This window comes from Eubalaena glacialis, chromosome 8 (assembly GCF_028564815.1).
Source record: "Eubalaena glacialis isolate mEubGla1 chromosome 8, mEubGla1.1.hap2.+ XY, whole genome shotgun sequence".
Lineage (NCBI taxonomy): Eukaryota > Metazoa > Chordata > Mammalia > Artiodactyla > Balaenidae > Eubalaena > Eubalaena glacialis.
In genome coordinates this window covers 13,644,708-13,666,500 of record NC_083723.1, presented here as the reverse complement: position 1 = coordinate 13,666,500, position 21,793 = coordinate 13,644,708, and the positions used below count along the sequence as shown (strand labels likewise).

The following is a 21,793-nucleotide window of genomic DNA, read 5'->3' as shown; positions in this document are numbered from 1 at the left end:
TGTAAAACTAAAAATAAAAGTAAGAAGAACTATCTGGATCCCGTGCTTACCAGTTTTTCAGCTCTTTCTTAAATTATTAATAAATAATTCAGTCTTCATATTGCCAACAGAGTAATCTTTGCAAAATACCATTTTGGTAATGTCAGTTTCCTGTTTTAAATTTTTTAATTTATTGTTATAAATATTTGTTGATGATGGTATTGGTTGTCAGTATTTAAGTAGTTAAGGCAAGTGTAAGGTGAAAGGTGGAATAATTTTTGAATCATATTACCAAAAAAATATGTTATTATTCACAAGTTTCTTTTCTAAAATGAACATGTGCTGGTTTCCAAGTACAAAAACTTTCAATTTTAATGGGTTGTTAAACAACATAATTGCAATGCTTAGAATATTTATTCTCCTCATCATTTCAACATACCTCAAGGCAATTTTTGTTATTCTCAATATTTTGTGGAAAGGGCAAGCTACTATGTTAGTAGTATATTAATCAATGCATATTTATTAACTAAGTATATTTAGCTCTCACTGTAAAATGTACTTCACTTATGCTGTGCTATCAAATTGAATCCTCATAATATATCTATGAGATAAATGTGAATACTGTGGACATTGAGGCTCAGGGAGATTAAATGAATTGTGGAAGATTTAGTAGTTAGCAGAGCTATAATTTCAATTCAGATTTTTTTCAATCCTAAAACTTATCCTCTTATTCACTATGCCATACTGCCTCCCTGAGAGTAACTATTTATATTTCTCTTTAATAGAGATACTTGGAAGTTGTAATTTAAAGTAATTAGGATATTTGTGCTTCCCCCTTGTTGTAAGCTGAGCAAGAGAATTTGTATCACAAGGCAAGTATTATGGTGCCTTTTTATTTAGCAAACTGTTCGTTTTTTTGAGCATGTTTTCCTGCAGGCCTTTGTTTAGAAGACTTCATTTAGAGTTGTGCTGATGGGTGAGGGGCCTCTCTTTGTCTCATTTGAGGCATTTGGGCTCCTGGCCAGAAGCCTGAGCTCCTGATATTCTCTACCTAGAGTGGACTGAAGCTAACTCGTTCTCTTGACTTCCTGTTGAGATAGCAGGTGGTTCACTAGCACTTAGTGTTCCTGCCTTACGGCGAAGCTTCTCTCTACTCCTGGAGGCCTGTTTTATGCTGGGGATACTGGTGGTTTAAAAACCATTGTGTTCAAGACTGGAAGTCTGGTCTAGGATGCCCTTTACAGCTATAAACTAGCTGCTCTGGAATAGAAATTCTTTAAATATTTCGTAGAATTCACTAGTGAAGCCTCTGGTCTTAGACATTTGTTTGTTGGGTGGTTTTGGATTACTGACTTAATCTCCTTACCAGTAATTGGTCTGTTCAGCTTTTCTGTTTCTGCATGATTCAGTCTTGAAGTTTCTAGAAATCTATCCATTTCTCCTAGGTTGTCCAATTTGTTGGTGTATAATTGTTCATAGTAGTCTGTTTTGATTCTTTGTATTTCTATGGTATCAGTTGTAACATCTCCTCTTTCATTTCTGATTTTATTTACTTGAGTTCTTGCTCTCTTTTTTTGGTGAGTCTAACTGAAGGTTTGCCAATTTTGTTTATCTTTTCAAAGAACCAGCTCTTAGTTTCATTGATCTTTTCTATTGTATTTTTAGTCTCTCTTTTATTTATTTCTTTTCTGTTCTTTGATATTTTCTTCCTTCTACTAACTTTGGGCTTCATTTGTTCTTGTTTTTCTGGTTACTTGAGGTACAAAGTTAGGTTGTTTATTGGAGATCTTTCTTGTTTCTTATTTATTTATTTATTTATTTGTTTATTTATTTATTTATTTTTGGCTGTGTTGGGTCTTCGTTTCTGTGCGAGGGCTTTCTCTCTAGTTGTGGTGAGGGGGGGGCCACTCTTCATTGCGGTGCGCGGGCCTCTCACTGTCATGGCCTCTCTTGTTGCGGAGCACAGGCTCCAGACGCGCAGGCTCAGTAGTTGTGGCTCACAGGGCCCAGTTGCTCCGTGGCATGTGGGATCCTCCCAGACCAGGGCTTGAAGCCGTGTCCCCTGCATTGGCAGGCAGATTCTCAACCACTGTGCCACCAGGGAAGCCCCTTTCTTGTTTCTTGATGTAGGAATTCATCATATGAACTTTGCCCTTAGAACTGCTTTTGCTGCATCCCCTAATTTTGGTAGGTTGTATTTCCATTTTCATTTGTCTCAAAGAATTTTTTGATTTATGTTTTGATTCCTTCTTTGACACATTGGTTGTTCAGTAACATGTTGTTTAATCTCTATATATTTGTGAATTTTCTACTTTTCTTCTTGTAATTGATTTCTAGTTTCCTACCATTGTGGTCAGAAAATATGCTTGACATGACTTCACCCTTATTAAGTTTATTAAGACTTGTTTTGTGGCACATTACTTATTCTGAGAAGGTTCCATGTGTGCTTGAGAAGAAATGTGTATTTTGCTGCTGATGGATGAATGTTCTGTAAATGTTTGTTAAATCCATCTGGTTTAACATGTAGTTTAAGTCCAATATTTCCTTATTATTTTCTGTTTAGATGATCTAGGCATTGTTGAAAGTGGATTATTGAAGTACCCTACTGATATTGTATTGCTGTCTCTTTCTCCCTTCAGGTCTGTTAATATTTGCTTTATATATCTAGGTGCTTCTCTGTTGGGTGCATAAATATTTACAAATATTATATCCTCTTGTTGGACTGACCCTTTTATCATTATATCAATATAAAGTCCTTCTTTGTCTCTTATTATATTCTCTGTCCTGAAGTCTATCTTATCTGATATAAGTATAGATACCTCTGCTTTCTTTTGGTTTCCATTTGCATGGAGTATCTTTTTCCATGCCTTCACTTTCAGTCTGTGTCCTTAAAGCTGAAGTGAATCTCTTGTAGGCAGCACATAGTTGGGTCTTGTTCATTTTATCCATTTAGCCACTTTGTGTCTTTTGATTGGAAAATTTAGTCCATGTACATTTAAAGTAATTATTGATAGTTATGGATTTACTATTGCCATTTTGTTAATTGTTTTCTGGTTGTTTTGTCATTTCTTTTTTCCTTTCTTTCCCTCTTGTTTTTCTTCCTTTGTGATTTGATGATTTTCTGTAGTGGTATGCTGAGATTTCTTTCTCTTTCTCTTTTGTGTATCTACTATAGGTTTTGCATTGTGTTACCATGAGGCTTACATAAAATGTCTTATAGCTAAAATAGTCTGTTTTAAGCTGATAACAACCTAACTTCAAATGTATAAGAAGGTTCTACATTTTTACACTCTTCTCCAACATTTGATGTTTTTGATGTCACAAGTTAAATCTTTTTAATATTGTGTATTCATTAACAAATTATTGTAGTTATAGGTGGTCTTAATATTTTTTTTTTTTTTTTTAAACATCTTTATTGAAGTATAATTGCTTTACAATGGTGTGCTAGCTTCTGCTTTACAACAAAGTGAATCAGTTACACATATACATATGTTGCCATATCTCTTCCCTCTTGCATCTCCCTCCCTCCCACCCTCCCTATCCCACCCCTCTAGGTGGTCACAAAGCACCGAGCTGATCTCCCTGTGCTATGCGGCTGCTTCCCACTAGTTATCTATTTTACATTTGGTAGTGTATATATGTCCATGACACTCTCTCACCCTGTCACATCTCACCCCTCCCCCTCCCCATATCCTCAAGTCCATTCTCTAGTAGGTCTGTGTCTTTATTCCCATCTTGCCACTAGGTTCTTCATGACCTCTTTTTTTTTTTTTTTTTCCCCTTAGATTCCATATATATGTGTTAGCATACTGTATTTGTTTTTCTCTTTCTGACTTACTTCACTCTGTATGACAGACTCTAACTCCATCCACCTCATTACAAACATCTCCATTTCATTTCTTTTTATGGCTGAGTAATATTCCATTGTATATATGTGCCACATCTTCTTTATCCATTCATCCGATGATGGACACCTAGGTTGCTTCCATGTCCTGGCTATTGTAAACAGAGCTGCAATGAATATTTTGGTACATGACTCTTTCTGAATTATGGTTTTCTCAGGGTATATGCCCAGTAGTGGGATTGCTGGGTCATATGGTAGTTCTATTTTTAGTTTTTTAAGGAACCTCCATACTGTTCTCCATAGTGGCTGTATCAATTTACATTCCCACCAACAGTGCAAGAGTGTTCCCTTTTCTCCACACCCTCTCCAGCATTTATTGTTTCTAGATTTTTTGATGATGGCCATTCTGACCGGTGTGAGATGATACCTCATTGTAGTTTTGATTTGCATTTCTCTAATGATTAATGATGTTGAGCATTCTTTCATGTGTCTGTTGGCAATCTGTATCTCTTCTTTGGAGAAATGTCTATTTAGGTCTTCTGCCCATTTTTGGATTGGGTTGTTTGTTTTTTTGTTATTGAGCTGCATGAGCTGCTTGTAAATCTTGGAGATTAATCCTTTGTCCGTTGCTTCATTTGCAAATATTTTCTCCCCTTCTGAGGGTTGTCTTTTGGTCTTGTTTATGGTTTCCTTTGCTGTGCAAAAGCTTTTAAGTTTCATTAGGTCCCATTTGTTTATTTGTGTTTTTATTTCCATTTCTCTAGGACCTGGGTCAAAAAGGATCTTGCTGTGACTTATGTCATACAGTGTTCTGCCTATGTTTTCCTCTAAGAGTTTGATAGTGTCTGGCCTTACACTTAGGTCTTTAATCCATTTTGAGTTTATTTTTGTGTATGGTGTTAGGGAGTGTTCTAATTTCATACTTTTACATGTACCTGTCCAATTTTCCCAGCACCACTTATTGAAGAGGCTGTCTTTTCTCCACTGTATATGCTTGCCTCCTTTATCAAAGATAAGGTGACCATATGTGCGTGGGCTTATCTCTGGGCTTTCTATCCTGTTCCATTGATCTATATTTCTGTTTTTGTGCCAGTACCAAACTGTCTTGATTACTGTAGCTTTGTAATATAGTCTGAAGTCAGGGAGCCTGATTCCTCCAGCTCCATTTTTCGTTCTCAAGATTGCTTTGGCTATTCGGGGTCTTTTGTGTTTCCATACAAATTGTGAAATTTTTTGTTCTAGTTCTGTGAAAAATGCCAGTGGTAGTTTGATAGGGATTGCATTGAATCTGTAGATTGCTTTGGGTAGCAGAGTCATTTTCACAATGTTTATTCTTCCAATCCAAGAACATGGTATATCTCTCCATCTATTTGTATCATCTTTAATTTCTTTTATCAGTGTCCTATAATTTTCTGCATACAGGTCTTTTGTCTCCTTAGGTAGGTTTATTCCTAGGTATTTTATTCTTTTTGTTGCAATGGTAAACGGGAGTGTTTTCTTAATTTCACTTTCAGATTTTTCATCATTAGTATACAGGAATGCAAGAGATTTCTGTGCATTAATTTTGTATCCTGCAACTTTACCAAATTCATTGATTAGCTCTAGTAGTTTTCTGGTAGCATCTTTTGGATTCTCTATGTATAGTATCATGTCATCTGCAAACAGTGACAGCTTTACTTCTTCTTTTCCGATTTGGATTCCTTTTATTTCTTTTTCGTCTCTGATTGCTGTGGCTAACACTTCCAAAACTATGTTGAATAATAGTGGTGAGAGTGGGCAACCTTGTCTTGTTCCTGATCTTAGTGGAAATGGTTTCAGTTTTTCACCATTGAGGACAATGTTGGCTGTGGGTTTGTCATATACGGCCTTTATTATGTTGAGGAAAGTTCCCTCTATGCCTGCTTTCTGCAGGACTTTTATCATAAATGGGTGTTGAATTTTGTCGAAAGCTTTCTCTGCATCTATTGAGATGATCATATGGTTTTTCTCCTTCAATTTGTTAATATGATGTATCACGTTGATTGATTTGCGTATATTGAAGAATCCTTGCATTCCTGGAATAAACCCCACTTGATCATGGTGTATGATCCTTTTAATGTGCTGTTGGATTCTGTTTGCTAGTATTTTGTTGAGGATTTTTGCATCTATGTTCATCAGTGATATTGGCCTGTAGTTTTCTTTCTTTGTGACATCTTTGCCTGGTTTTGGTATCAGGGTGATGGTGGCCTCGTAGAATGAGTTGGGGAGTGTTCCTCCCTCTGCAATATTTTGGAAGAGTTTGAGAAGGATAGGTGTTAGCTCTTCTCTAAATGTTTGATAGAATTCGCCTGTGAAGCCATCTGGTCCTGGGCTTTTGTGTGTTGGAAGATTTTTAATCACAGTTTCAATTTCAGTGCTTGTGATTGGTCTGTTCATATTTTCTATTTCTTCCTGGTTCAGTCTCGGCAGGTTGTGCATTTCTAAGAATCTGTCCATTTCTTCCAGGTTGTCCATTTTATTGGCATAGAGTTGCTTGTAGTAATCTCTTATGATCGTTTGTATTTCTGCAGTGTCAGTGGTTACTTCTCCTTTTTCATTTCTAATTCTATTAATTTGAGTCTTCTCCTTTTTTCTCTTGATGAGTCTGGCTAATGGTTTATCAATTTTGTTTATCTTCTCAAAGAACCAGCTTTTAGTTTCATTGATTTTTGCTATTGTTTCCTTCATTTCTTTTTCATTTATTTCTGATCTGATCTTTATGATTTCTTTCCTTCTGCTAGCTTTGGGGTTTTTTTGTTCTTCTTTCTCTAATTGCTTTAGGTGCAAGGTTAGGTTGTTTATTCGAGATGTTTCCTGTTTCTTGATGTAGGCTTGTATTGCTATAAACTTCCCTCTTAGAACTGCTTTTGCTGCATCCCATAGGTTTTGGATCGTCGTGTCTCCATTGTCATTTGTTTCTAGGTATTTTTTGATTTCCCCTTTGATTTCTTCAGTGATCACTTCGTTATTAAGTAGTGTATTGTGTAGCCTCCATGTGTTTGTATTTTTTACAGATCTTTTCCTGTAATTGATATCTAGTCTCATAGCGTTGTGGTCGGAAAAGATACTTGATACGATTTCAATTTTTTTAAATTTACCAAGGCTTGATTTGTGACCCAAGATATGATCTATCCTGGAGAATGTTCCATGAGCACTTGAGAAAAATGTGTATTCTGTTGTTTTTGGGTGGAATGTCCTATAAATATCAATTAAGTCCATCTTGTTTAATGTATCATTTAAAGCTTGTGTTTCCTTATTTATTTTCATTTTGGATGATCTGTCCATTGGTGAAAGTGGGGTGTTAAAGTCCCCTACTATGATTGTGTTACTGTCGATTTCCCCTTTTATGGCTGTTAGTATTTGCCTTATGTATTGAGGTGCTCCTATGTTGGGTGCATAAATATTTACAATTGTTATACCTTCCTCTTGGATCGATCCCTTGATCATTACATAGTGTCCGTCTTTGTCTCTTGTAATTGTCTTTATTTTAAAGTCTATTTTGTCTGATATGAGAATTGCTACTCCAGCTTTCTTTTGATTTCCATTTGCATGGAATATCTTTTTCCATCCCCTCACTTTCAGTCTGTATGTGTCTCTAGGTCTGAAGTGGGTCTCTTGTAGACAGCATATATATGGGTCTTGTTTTTGTATCCATTCAGCCAGTCTGTGTCTTTTGGTGGGAGCATTTAATCCATTTACATTTAAGGTAATTATCGATATGTATGTTCCTATTCCCATTTTCTTCAATGTTTTGGGTTTGTTATTGTAGGTGTTTTCCTTCTCTTGTGTTTCTTGCCTAGAGAAGTTCCTTTAGCATTTGTTGTAAAGCTGGTTTGGTGGTGCTGAACTCTCTCAGCTTTTGCTTGTCTGTAAAGGTTTTAATTTCTCCATCAAATCTGAATGAGATCCTTGCTGGGTAGAGTAATCTTGGTTGTAGGTTTTTCTCCTTCATCACTTTAAGTATATCCTGCCACTCCCTTCTGGCTTGCAGCGTTTCTGCTGAAAGATCAGCTGTTAACCTTATGGGGATGCCCTTGTGTGTTATCTGTTGTTTTTCCCTTGCTGCTTTTAATATGTTTTCTTTATATTTAATTTTTGATAGTTTGATTAATATGTGTCTTGGTGTGTTTCTCCTTGGATTTATCCTGTATGGGACTCTCTGTGCTTCCAGGACTTGATTAACTATTTCCTTTCCCATATTAGGGAAGTTTTCAACTATAATCTCTTCAAATATTTTCTCAGTCCCTTTCTTTTTCTCTTCTTCTTCTGGGACCCCTATAATTCGAATGTTGGTGCGTTTAATGTTGTCCCAGAGGTCTCTGAGACTGTCCTCAGTTCTTTTCATTCTTTTTTCTTTATTCTGCTCTGCAGTAGTTATTTCCACCATTTTATCTTCCAGGTCACTTATCCGTTCTTCTGCCTCAGTTATTCTGCTATTGATCCCATCTAGAGTATTTTTAATTTCATTTATTGTGCTTGTCATCGTTTCTTGGTTCCTCTTTAGTTCTTCTACGTCCTTGTTAAATGTTTCTTGCATTTTGTCTATTCTATTTCCAAGACTTTGGATCATCCTTACTATCATTATTCTGAATTCTTTTTCAGGTAGACTACCTATTTCCTCTTCATTTGTTAGGTCTGGTGTGTTTTGACCCTGCTCCTTCATCTGCTGTGTGTTTTTCTGTCTTCTCATTTTGCTTATCTTACTGTGTTTGGGGTCTCCTTTTCACAGGCTGCAGGTTCGTAGTTCCCGTTGTTTTTGGTATCTGTCCCCAGTGGCTAAGGTTGGTTCAGTGGGTTGTGTAGGTTTCCTGGTGGAGGGAACTAGTGCCTGTGTTCTGGTGGATGAGGCTGGATGTTGTCTTTCTGGTGGGTTCGTCCACGTCTGGTGGTGTGTTTTGGGGTGTCTGTGGCCTTATTATGATTTTAGGCAGCCTCTCTGTTAATGGATGGGGCTGTGTTCCTCTCTTGCTAGTTGTTTGGCATAGGGTGTCCAGCACTGTAGCTTGCTGGTCGTTGAGTGAAGCTGGGTCTTGATGTTGAGATGGAGATCTGTGAGAGATTTTCGCCGTTTGGTATTACGTGGAGCTGGGAGGTCTCTTGTGGACCAGTGTCCTGAAGTTGGCTCTCCCACCTCAGAGGCACAGCCCTGATGCCTGGCTGGAGCACCAAGAGCCTTTCATCCACACGGCTCAGAATAAAAGGGAGAAAAAATGGAAAGAAAGAAAAAAAGAGGATAAAATAAAATAAAATAAAGCAATTATAATAAAAATAAGAAAAAAAATTATTAAGAGTAAATTTATTAAGAAAAAAAATTTTTTTTTAATTTTTAAAAATAGATTTATTAATTTTTTATACTAAAAATAAGAAAAAAATTATTTAGAAAAAATTTATTAAGAAAAAAAATTTTTTAATTTTTTAAAATAAAAAATATGAAAAAACTTATTAAAAATTTTTTTAAAAAATAGAAAATAAGGAAAAAATTATTAAGAAGACATTTATTAGGGAAAAAAAAAATTTTTAAGCCAAAAAAAAAAAAAAAAAACGGACGGACCTAACCCTAGGACTAACGGTGAGAGCAAAGCTATACAGACAAAATCTCACCCAGAAGCATACACATCTACACTCACAAAAAAAAGGAAAAGGGGAAAAGTTAATATATCCTGCTCCCAAAGTCCATCTCCTAAATTTGGGATGATTCGTTGTCTATTCAGGTATTCAACAGATGCAGGCACATCAAGTTGTTTGTGGAGCTTTAATCCGCTGCTTCTGAGGCTGCTGGGAGAGATTTCCCTTTCTCTTCTTTGTTCGTACAGCTCCCGGGGTTCAGCTTTGGATTTGGACCCGCCTCTGCATGTAGGTCCCCTGAGGGCGTCTGTTCCCCGCCCAGACAGAATGGGGTTAAAGGAGCAGCTGATTCGGGGGCTCTGGCTCAGTCAGGCCGGGGGGAGGGAGCGGTACGGAGGAGGCGGGGCGAGCCTGCGGCGGCAGAAGCCGGCGTGACGTTGCAGCAGCCTGAGGCGCGCCGTGCGCTCTCCCGGGGAAGTTGTCCCCGGATTACGGGAGCCTGGCCGTGGCGGGCTGCACAGGCTCCCGGGAGGGGCGGTGTGGAGAATGACCTGTGCTCGCCCACAGGCTGTTTGGTGGCGGCAGCAGCAGCCTTAGCGTCTCATGCCCGTCTCTGGGGTCCGCGCTGATAGCCGCGGCTCGCGCCCGTCTCTGGAGTTCGTTTAAGTGGCGCTCTGAATCCCCTCTCCTTGCACGCCGCGAAACAAAGAGGCAAGAAAAAGTCTCCTGCCTCTTCGGCAGCTGCAGACTTTTTCTCGTGCACCCTCCCGGCTAGTTGTGGTGCGCTAGACCCTTCAGGCTGTGTTCACGCAGCCAACCCCAGTCCTCTCCCTGGGATCCGACCGAAGCCCGCGCCTCAGCTCCCAGCCCCCGCCCGCCCCGGCGGGTGAGCAGACAAGCCTCTCGGGCTGGTGAGTGCTGCTCGGCGCCGAGCCTCTGTGCGGGAATCTCTCCGTTTTTCCCTCTGCGTCCCTGTTGCTGTGGGATCCGCGCTGATAGCCGCGGCTCGCGCCCGTCTCTGGAGCTCGTTTAGGCGGCGCTCTGAATCCCCTCTCCTTGCGCGCCGCGAAACAAAGAGGCAAGAAAAATTCTCTTGCCTCTTTGGCAGCTGCAGTCTTTTTCCCGGACTCCCTCCCGGCTAGCACCGAAGCCCGAGCCCCAGCTCCCAGGCCCCGCCCGCCCCGGCGGCTGAGCAGACAAGCCTCTCGGGCTGGTGAGTGCTGGTCGGCACCGCTCCTCTGTGCGGGAATCTCCGCTTTGCCCTCCGCACCAATGTGGCTGCGCTCTCCTCCGTGGCTCCGAAGCTTCCCCCCTCTGCTACCCGCAGTCTCTGCCCACGAAGGGGCTTCCTAGTGTGTGGAAACCTTTCCTCCTTCACAGCTCCCTCCCACTGGTGCAGGTCCCGTCCCTATTCTTTTGTCTCTGTTATTTCTTTTTTCTTTTGCCCTACCCAAGTACGTGGGGATTTTCTTGCCTTTTGGGAGGTCTGACGTCTTCTGCCAGCGTTCAGTGGGTGTTCTGTAGGAGCAGTTCTACGTGTAGATGTATTTCTCATGTATCTGTGGGGAGGAAGGTGATCTCCGCGTCTTACTCTTCCGCCATCTTGCCCCTCCCTCGGTCTTATTATTTTTAATTTTAATCTTTATACCAGGGTTATAAGTGATTTACCCACCACCATTACAATATTAGAGTATTCTGAATTTAACCATATATTTATCTGTACCGGTGAGTTTTAAACTTTCATATGTTTTAATGTTACTAATTAGCATCCTTTTGTTTCAGCTTGAAGAAATCCCTTTAACATGTCTTGTAAGACTGGTCTAGTGGTGATAAATTCCTTCAGCTTTTGTTTGTCTGGAAACTCTTTATCTCTCTTTCAATTCTGAAGGACTATTTTGTTGGGTAGAGTATTCTTGTTTGGCAGTCTTTTTTTTTCCTTTCAGCACTTTGAATATCTCATCCCACTGCCTTCTGACCTGCAAGGTTATTGTAGAATCCACTGATAGTCTTATGAGGGTTCCCTTGTATGTAACAAGTTGCTTTTCTGTTGCTGCTTTTAAGGTTTTTGTCTTTGACAATTTAATTATAATGTCTGGGTGTGAATTTCTTTAGATTCATCATATTTGGTACTTCTTGGGCTGCCTAGATTTGGATGTCTGTTTTTTTCCCCCAGGTTAGGGAAGTTTTCGCCATTATTTCTTTGAATAAGCTCCCCCTGCCCCGTCTTCTAGGATCCTTATAATGTGTATATTGCCCTATTTTTTTAGTGCGTTATAAGTCTGTTAAGCTATCTTCACTCCTTTTTTTAGTCTTTTTTCTTTTTGCTTCACTGAGTGGATGTATTCCACTGCTCTGTCTTCTAATTCACTGACTCTTTCTTCCACTTGATCTAGCCTGCTGTTGAACCTTTCAATTGAATTTTTCAGTTCAGTTATTTTATTCTTTATCTCTATACTTTCTGTTTGGTACTTTTTATTATTGTCAGTCTCTGTTGAAATTCTCACTTTGTTCATGCATTGCTTTCCTGACCTCTGTGAGCATCTTTCTGAGCATTATTTTGAACTCTCTGTCAGGTAAATCACTTTTCTCTGTTTCATTAAGGTTGGTTTCTGGAGATTTATATTGTTCTCTTGTTTGGAGCATATTCTCTTGTTTCTTCATTTTCCTTGAATGCTTGTGTCGGTTTTTGTGCATTAGCTCAACAGCACCTCTTTCAGTCTTGACAGAATGGTCTTGTGTAGCAGATGAATCCTGTCAATCAGCCCAGCCTGAACTCCTGGATGCCTCTCAAACCTTTGTGACTGTCCAAACCACTGTCCTTCTTCATGCCTTTTAGTAGTTGAGGGTATGAGAAGACCCATCTAAGTTCCGAAGGGGATGATTGTAGTCAGCACTTAGATACAGGCTGATTCGAAGCCAGACCCTCAGGCAACAGCTGGGAAAGTATGCCGTCACGCACTTTCTGGGGAGAAACTGGGAGGTAGGCTTTTTGTCTTCTCCCTTGCACTGAGCCCTGAGCCCATTACAAACTGTTTATTTGTTTACTATAGTCCAGTGGGACTTGTTAACTGCAAGCTCTATTGACAGTCAGAGCCAGGTGATATGGGGGCCCATCTCCCAGGCGGTAGCTGCAAAAGGTGGGGCACGAGACATGTGTAGAAGCTCCTAGAGAGATGATGGTGACCTGGTTTTATTGTTGGAGTGAGCTGGATGGAGAAGGTGGGGTAAGCGCCCACTGATTCTTTCAGGTTCCAGGTAAGATCAGTTAGATGTTGTCAATTAGTGTCTAGACCCTTAGGCAACAGCTTGTAAGGTATGAAGTCAAACCCTTTCCAGGGAAAGACTGGGAGATGGATGTTTTTGCTCCTCCTTCAGTCCTGAGACCTGGGGGGATAGTTGTGGTTAGTGCTCATGATCCTGTCAGTAACTTCTTCTTTGTTTGCCATAGTCCTGTAGGACTCATGAATGCTGGCCATCAGAGGTAGGAGTTTTAGGGGACTGTTTCTCAGGTGGGAGCCTTAAAGGTTGGGACACTAGATGTGCTGTCTGTACTGCCTGTTCCTCAGGGAGAAGCTGGGAGTTTGGGGTTTCCTCCTAATTGTATGGTTCTATGCCTGGGGTGAGGTTTATGATGAGAGTGTCTCAGCCTTTCCTACCAGTTTCAATATGGGTATTGTCTCTGTTGCCCAATGTATAAGAGTCATTCATCTGGATTTCTCTAGTTTCTCAGTTCCCAGATTTCTCTTGGAGAAAAGTGCTTTGTGTGTAGCTGTACAATCACTGTGTCCATGGGAGGATGAAATTGGCCTCCTATATTATCATTTTGGTCAAAAACAAAACAAAACAGAAAAAAAGCCTCTTTAGTTTCTTTATTCATTAATTTGTTTTTTAAAGATAATTGTTTTCATATAACCAGTATTCATTCATTTATTCATTTGGTAACCATTACTGAATTCTATTCTAGATGCTGGCAATACAGCAGTAAATTAAATTAAAAAAACTCTCTTGAGCATACCTTTGAGTAGGGAGGATACAGAAAATAAATAAATAAACTATATTATATATCTTGTGGTGATACGAGGTGTGAAGTCAAATATAATGAGGTAATGGGGCTTAAGAGTGAAAAGTGAGAGTGATCTTTCATAAAAGTTCTTCAGGGAAGACCTCTCTAATAAGGAGACATTTCAGTGCAGAGTTGGAGGATGTGAGGGAGTGAGGTATGTACATATATGGAGTGAAATAGAGGGAGAGTGTTCCAGGTTGCTGGAGAAGCAAGCAAAATATATGGGATTTGGAGACAGAGTTATGTAGTTCCTCATATAACCTTTATTATCCAACAATAAGCACCAGAACTGAGGAGAGCAGGATAAAACATTTTTATGTTCTTTTATTTTATTTTGTTTTAAAAATATTTATTTATTTATTTGGCTACGCTGGGTCTTTGTTGCAGCATGCGGGATCTTTTAGTTGCAGCATGTAGGCTCCTAGTTGCGGCATGCGGGATCTAGTTCCCTGACCAGGGATTGAACCTGGGCCCCCTGCATTGGGAGCGTGGAGTCTTAACCACTGGACTAGCAGGGAAGTCCCTTTATGTTCTTTTAATTTTTGCTGATGGCAAAAAAAAGTGACACCTTCACCTTCTCTTTGTAATCCTAAAAAGCACTGGCAGGAGATGTATTAATTCTATTTATGTTCAAATTTTAAATTATCATTTATATTTTCTTTGCATACTTGAAAAAAATATGTAAATAGAACCTAGGGAGACATTGTTTTGTTTTACTTTGTATATTGTTTTGTATACAGCAAGAGTAGCAAATACCTATTGGAGTCTGGAAGGTCAGTTAATGATTGAATCAGACTGAAGCATAAAGGATTAAGGAGGGGTGGAGAGTGCGGCAAATTGGAGAATTTATGCCCTGTGTAAAGGGAAGAACTATTACTTAACTCTAATTGATTATTGGCATGTGAGGATGTGAGCCTAGTTTTGAATGTGTTTTCTGGTTTTTCAAGAAAAGCCAGAAATTTGTATATTATGTGCTATCTCCTGATCTTTAAATGTTGGAAACTAAGTAAAAACATTTCAAAACACTCTTCAGGCCAGACAAAACATTCGTACAATGGGGATCTGGCCCACAAGTCACCAGTTTGCAACCTTCTGGGGTATAACACCATAATTAAATTTTACAGCCTCCTTCAAGGGATAGTATAGACCTAATAGTAACAAAATGCTGTAGGATTTCTGGATACAGATGGTTTTAACACACTATTGTACTGTTACTCTCCCTGGGTGGTGCTAAATATATCTCTTCTTGTTGTCTTAGGGTATGGTCAGACAGGTCCACTGTCTCAGCGAGCTGGGTACGATGCTGTTGCCTCTGCTGTTTCTGGTCTGATGCACATCACAGGGCCCGAGGTAGGTATCCTTCTTTAGAATATTCATATTTTCTCCCCTATTTATTCCAAAGAGATTTTCATCTTTGCTAACCCCATAGGCTTAAACATGAGTTAATTTTAGGAAAAAACCACGGAAAGTGAATGACGTTAAAAATGGAAATGTTTATTCTGAATGTACTTGAGGCTTAATGTCATTATGGCCCCATGGAAAAGAACAACCTTTTTAGCAAGAAGCAATAGATCAAGTGGTGAACACATTTTCCATATGTATTATATCATTCAAGCTTAGTAAAGGCACCTTTGTGTGACTTAGGAATATTCCTCGTGTGAAGTAGAATGGCTGACTAGACTAGTCCGCGGATGTCCATTTCTACCAGAGTACTTTCATTTGATGTATATACATGGTGGAGGGTTTTCTTTTTCCCTCTGGAGTATTATAAGTGGTTGTTTATTTTAAAATTTGTTGTTTAATGCTCGGACATAGTTGTGTCTGATTGTTAATGCATTAGATTCTGACAGTGAAAGAATTATTTGATTTTATAACCACATTCCTTCTCCATTGGTGATAGGAAGTTCCCAAAAAGTATATAGACGACCAAAACGTGGATGGTTAGATCAAAGACTCTTAGAAAATGGACTCTTGGGGAAAACTAAACATGCCATTAAATAAAGTAAAAAAAAAAGTGTGAAAGCTTAGTAAATAAAAATACTAAAAAAATCCACTTCCAAAACAAATTAGATTGATCCCCTTAAAAAACTTTTTCCAGTAGGTATTCCTTCCCTGAATCACTTTCTTCAGTTAATTCTTCAGATAATATTGCTGCAGTGTTGGGATAAAATGAGGCAGAATGACCTCAAGTCTTTTTTTTTTTTTTTACAGATTTTACTTCTTTTTATTATTTTAAAGTAGGTGTTGGGATTTCAGTGACTTAAAATATATGGTCTTTTGTACTTTCTTTCTTTGTTTCATTTTCACAAGTCTTAGAAAGAATGTGTGTGGCTTTTCCTTACAATATTCAAGGGGACCAATTTTCTTTCTATCCATTGAGAGAATGAAGCATGGATATATATCTCTTTGCTCTTTTCCATAGAGGTACTTATATGGTCAAGACATTATTTTTGTGAGTGGTTTTATTTAATAGCATTGTACTCAATTGTGAATATGTGAAAAGATATGGGACTTTTAAATTTGTATATTCAAATATTAAAATGAAGTAACTCAAAAACAACTGAGGTGGATGAGGTGAAAGATTACTCCTTTAGTACACTGCGCTATATTCTGACAGGGATAACCACACAGCATGTGCTCAACCATATTATTTATCAGTCAATAACTCACCTCTTGTATTATCCTCAGGAGATTTTTGTTCTGGCTAAGCAAATAACAACAACACTAATTGCATGCTTACTATGTGCCAAGCATTATTTTAGGAACTTCACGTGTATTACGTTAAATAAACTCGGCTTCCATATACTGTGTTTCTTTCACACGGACACATCTCTCACTTCTCAATTCATCCACCCAATGAATGGTTATTGTACATATACAGAGGGAATCCTCTGTATGCTGGCTACTATGGCAGTTACTGGGAATTAAACAGGCAACAGGTAGACACGGTCCTTAAGTGGAGAAGACAAACATTAACAGAAAAGAAATATTAAACAAGTAAAAAAGGCTCTAAAGAAGAGTACAGGATGCTACTGACATGTATAACAGTGTGCCTCAGGCCATTTTAATACTTCCAGAGATTCTGCAAAATGTGGTTTGACAGCAGAGGATAAAAGCAGCCTGAAGAGAATCAGCCCATGCTGGGAATCCCCCTTTAAGGAGTTGTTTCCCCCTGATATCAGCAGTATATGACAGTTCACTAAGCCTCTCAGCAGAGGTTCCACAGGAGGGATCACTTCTGAGAGCCCTGGCTAATATTTTTAACCAGCCAATGCAGATGCACTGTTGCCAGTTATATCATGTTGCATATGAAGTTTTATCTACCTGCCCAGATGTGTATTTGTGCTGTAGTGTAACTCCATGTTGTCAGATGACTGATTGGAACCCAGGCTTCCTCACCCTATTCAGTGCAGCCTAATGTTGTCAGGATGGTTGTTCAGGAAAGGCTTCTCTGAGGGCCAGATATTTAAGGTGGGACGCAATTAAGCACTAACCTGATGACTCTAGGGCAACACCATGCATGACATCTAAATGCTTGAGAGTCTGGTGGGTTTGAGGAGCTAGTCTCATTGGATTATTGTGAGCTAGCAAAGAAGGGGAAGAATGAGGTTGGAGATGCAGGGAACGTATTGTTTATGGACCTACTGTATTAGTTAAGAGTTTGAAGAGACGGAAAGATACATTATCATATATACATATTTTTAGTGATGATCTAATATATTTCTGCCTGGAAAATGAGTGACGTTCCCAAAGTATAGATTATTATTATGATGAGAAAACTCAAAATGCATGGTTTTTCTATAGTGGACTCATAATGTTATTTTTATCCCAAAGGGGCATCAGCTAAATGTATAATATAGGATAAAATCTATGAAAGCAGTCTTTATGATGAGATTTAAACAAACTGGTTACAATTGCCTCCATCTAAATCTAAAATCTAGCCTTTTAGGTAATGCTGTGGTATTGTTGGATAAAATTCAAATTTGATAACGGAGAAAAGAGAACTGACATTGAGTACCTACACTGTGCTAGACGCATGCTTGATGTTTTCCATATGCTTTTGTGTTTTCATTCTTACATTGATCCTTCCAGGTGTATGTATTGATAAATTCTGTAACTGAAGCTTAAGGGCTTAGGTAACTTGTACAGGGTGCCCAGGTATGTAAAATGCTGAAGCCATACTTTGAACCCAGTCTGCTTTACATCTTCTAGCTATATATAGTATCTTCTGTACTATAGCCACTCTCCATGCTGTCTGAAGAATGAAGCCTGATTTTTATTGTATTTGCATCTTGCTTATGCTTGCTATTGATAGGATATGTTGCACTGTAGTGAATAGACCATTTGGTGGAGTGAGAAAGCAGTCAACTAAGAGTCTGGAGGCCTGGCCGTATCTCATTCACTCCTGTGTAATGTTTACCTGGCTGCCTGAAAGGGGCACCAGGAGGGCATAAGCCTCATAAGACCATGGTCTTTGCTTGCTCACTGCAGTATCTCATTGCCTAGAACAGAGCCTGGCACTTACTAAGCACTCAATAAATAAATGCTGAATGAATGAATAAATGAATACTTGGCACTGTGCTGTGTGATCTGGAACATATCGTATAGCTTCTCTCTTTCGGGGAAGTGCGTCTGGAAGTGATGTTCACACAGCTCCTCTTCCAGATATTGTAAAGGGAAAATAAATGTCTTTTATAGAATGTGAAAGTGCAAACATGTATAGTGTAATGTAGTACACGTAAGAATCAGCAATTGCTTGGTATATCTGTAGGTTCCCCAGCTCCACCCTCAGAGATACTGATCTGTGGGTAGAGCCCACAAATATGCATATTTAATGATGGCCCAAGCGCTTCCGATGGAGATGGTTGTGGATCGCACTTGGAAACATTATGAGAGGTGTTATTATTAAAAATCCCTTTGCATAGACTCTGACAGAAGTTAATGACTTGTTAAGGTCTATATATTATGTTTAAATTAGAGTCTTGTGCTCCAGATAAAATTATGTTCCATTATTTTTTATGTTCATGGCTCTGTGCTAACCAGTTATTACTCAAAAGGGATATCATCTATCTATCTATCTATCTATCTATGTATCTGTCTATCATCTATCTAATTTTTTTAATGGAGAGGGTACTGGGAATGAAACCAATGAGTATGAGAGATTCTGGAAAGTAAATGACTCAGACATATGTGATACATGTTCTAAGTAATAATTCACCTTACATTTAAACATCAAGAATTATATCAATCAATGAAAAAGATGTATTGACCATATGTGAATAGTATTGTTTTACATACCATAAAGAATTTAATAAGTTACTCTATAAGTAATAATTTGATTGACTAGATTAGATACATACTCATGGAAAAGTTAGAAAATGATAGAAAACTGCATAAAATTAAGTGGAACATTATGAAGCAGGCAATATAGAGAACGGTAAGATACAGAGTTTCTAATCCTTTCTTGGGAATAAACAGCCTTTGAAAGCCCTTGAGTTTTATGATCCTAGAGGCCTGGGTCTGGGGAATGTGTGTGTATGTGTGTGGGTGAGTGTTTGGGTGTGTGTGTGTGTGTGCATATGTGATGCTGACAATGAGGTAAGTTTTTTGCAAGCAGCCGAGAGGGGTAGATGTGTGAGGGCAAGGGGGTATGGTGCCAGTTGTCAGCTATTTCTGTGAGAACTTCCAGGGTAGGGAAAGCCTCTTATTCAACTTTACGTCCTTGTGCCCAGTATAACAGATGCTCTTCAAATGTTTTTTTTTTTTTATTTAATTAATAAAATCTTCAAAATCTAATTTATGGCTTACATGGAATCTGTTGGAGAGAAATTACTATAACTTACTACAAGTAAAATATAAATGTGGCTCAGGGTGAGATTTCAAGAAAGTGGTGGGATTTGAGTTGAATGGCACCTGGAAAGGTGAATAGGATTCAGATGGATTGAGGCATTCCTAGTGGAGACCGCAGACTGAACAAAGATAGGGAAGTAGAAAGGAATCAGGCATACCTAGAGAAAAGCAATAGGGCAGCCATGGAAGAGCTGAGAGTTAAAGTTTCAGAGTAGTGGGGGAAACTTGATTAAGGCCATGCTTTGGAAAGTCTTCAAGGTCAAGCAAAGAAATTGAGATGTTATTTGCTCACAGTGAAGTTAGGGAGGTTTTTCAGAAGGGGAGTGACATGATGAAAGCTGTGCTTCATAAGATTAGTTTGGTCCATATGTGCAGGATGGATTACATCAAGTTTACAAGTGATGCTTCTTAGATATTTATCTCCCCCTTTAAAAACTAAGGACACACAAACAATTACACCAAAGGAAAATAGTCTTACATTGCTATCCAAAGGCACTGGATTGTATTTAGTTTGTATTTTTGAAGAGGTAATACATTCACATAATGCTAAATCTACAAGAAACAAGTATGTTGACTATATAATTTATCATACAAATCAGGATTCTTTTAAGAGTGAAAGAGAGCTCTCTATATAATAACCAGGTTTGTCTTTGTCACTCTGTATCTGAGTTTACAATGTAAATCTCCTTCCCTCTGTCCTCAATTCACCTGCTTCTCCTCAGAGACAGTCAATGCTATCACTTTTCTTTTGCATCCTTTCAGAGATGTTCTATTAAAAAACAAGCACAATAGCCTTCCCTCATCTTGTTTTTTTTTAAATAAGTGGTTCTTTTTAAAAAAATATTTATTTATTTTATTTTTGGCTGCGTGGGGTCTCAGTTGCAGGACGTGGGATCTTCGTTGAGGCATGCGGGATCTTTCGTTGTGGCGCGTGGGCTCCTCTCTCTAGTTGTGGCGTGTGGGTTCTCTAGTTGTGGTGTGCAGGCTCCAGAGCGCATGGGCTCTGTAGCTGTGGCACGTAGGCTCTCTAGTTGTGGCTCACATGCTCAGTAGTTGCGGCACATGGGCATAGTTGCCCTGCGGCATGTGGGATCTTAGTTCCCCGACCAGGGATCTAACCTGCGTCCCCTGCATTGGAAGGCGGATTCTCAACCACTGGACCACCAGGGAAGTCCCTAACCTACTTATTTCTTATGTCATTTCTGAGCTTGAGGTATCCTAGGCTGTAGCAATGGTTTTCATCTGCGGATAGTAATCTTCAGCCCCACTCCAGGGGAGTTTTAAAATGATGTGTGGGATGGTTGGGTTGTACTGGCATTTAGTGCTTGGGGTAGGGATGAGTAAACATCCTTAAGGTATGGGACAGGCTCATGAATCTAGAATTTCACCTCCAAAATGCCAGTAGTACCCCTATTGAAAGCCTTAACTAGATACACAGGACTTTTGTTCATCTTTTATGACTTGGTTTTTTTCTTAGCTTCTTTAGGGAGAATTTGCCACTTCTTTCTCTATGCTCCAATGTAATTTTCATTATGTTGCTTATTGTATGTCGATCTGTCTCTGACTTTGGAATGTAAGTGCCTTAATTCAGGGAGTGTCTTTGGGATACTTTTTTATATCCCTAGGGTATAACACAGATCCACTACAGAGTTGGTGCTCATTGATTATTTGTTATATATGAATTTGGAATCTTTAAGGATTCAACTTCAGTTTGATAATAAGAGGTTGATACACGTAGCAATAGCTATAGCATTTGAGATTCCTTTTGGAGTTCTTTAAGGGACATACTTAAAAATAAAAGGAGAGTCTTCTATTGAGTGGAAGCCTCATATAAGCCTCATACTCAGAAAATGTGAATAGAGAATTTTTGAGTTGTGACTGGAAAAATATGGTAAAAAATATTTGGAAAAAACATTCATCTTGAGGTAACAATTAAAAATCATTTAAACAAGTTTCTTCCTAATGTTTTTGCTTTCTGAATCTTATGAAAGAAAATACCTCCCCCTCTTTTTTTTCTATCTCAGTAAATGGTTACTTTTGAGAGCATTGTGTTCGTTTTGAGTCATCATGCTTTGAAAAAGTGTTATAATCAGAGAAAATCCTAAAAAGAATGGCCAAAATTATCCCAGGGATATAAAATAGTTTCTTCAATGAGAAAGTCTATAGGGACTGGATTTGTTTGCCATAGATAAGGCAAAGAAATGATTTGAGTGCCGTTTTCATCTATTTTGGGGAGGATTTGGAACAGTTATTGTTCATAAACAATGAATAAGAGAAAATGAGCTCATATCAGAGAAGATATTTTAGTTAGCTGAATGAAGAGCTTTTTGACCATTAGGGTATTGAACATTGCCGTGCATGAAGAAACAGGTCATGCGGTTTCTATTAGCATGGCGGAGGGAAAGATCCTGTCCTGGCTTGAAATCCCAGTCCCACTTGACATCTCTGAACCTTGTTTTTTTCATTTGTAAAAA

General features: G+C 38.8%; 1 protein-coding gene across 1 annotated transcript in view; it reads left to right on the top strand.

Moving 5' to 3' along the window:
* Positions 1–21,793, top strand: part of SUGCT (succinyl-CoA:glutarate-CoA transferase) — a 697,612-nt gene that overhangs the window by 58,890 nt on the left and 616,929 nt on the right. Inside the window, exon 7 of the mRNA XM_061197569.1 lies at positions 14,728–14,819. Within this exon, the coding sequence (XP_061053552.1) occupies positions 14,728–14,819 (92 nt within the window). The remainder of the gene's footprint in view (positions 1–14,727; positions 14,820–21,793) is intronic.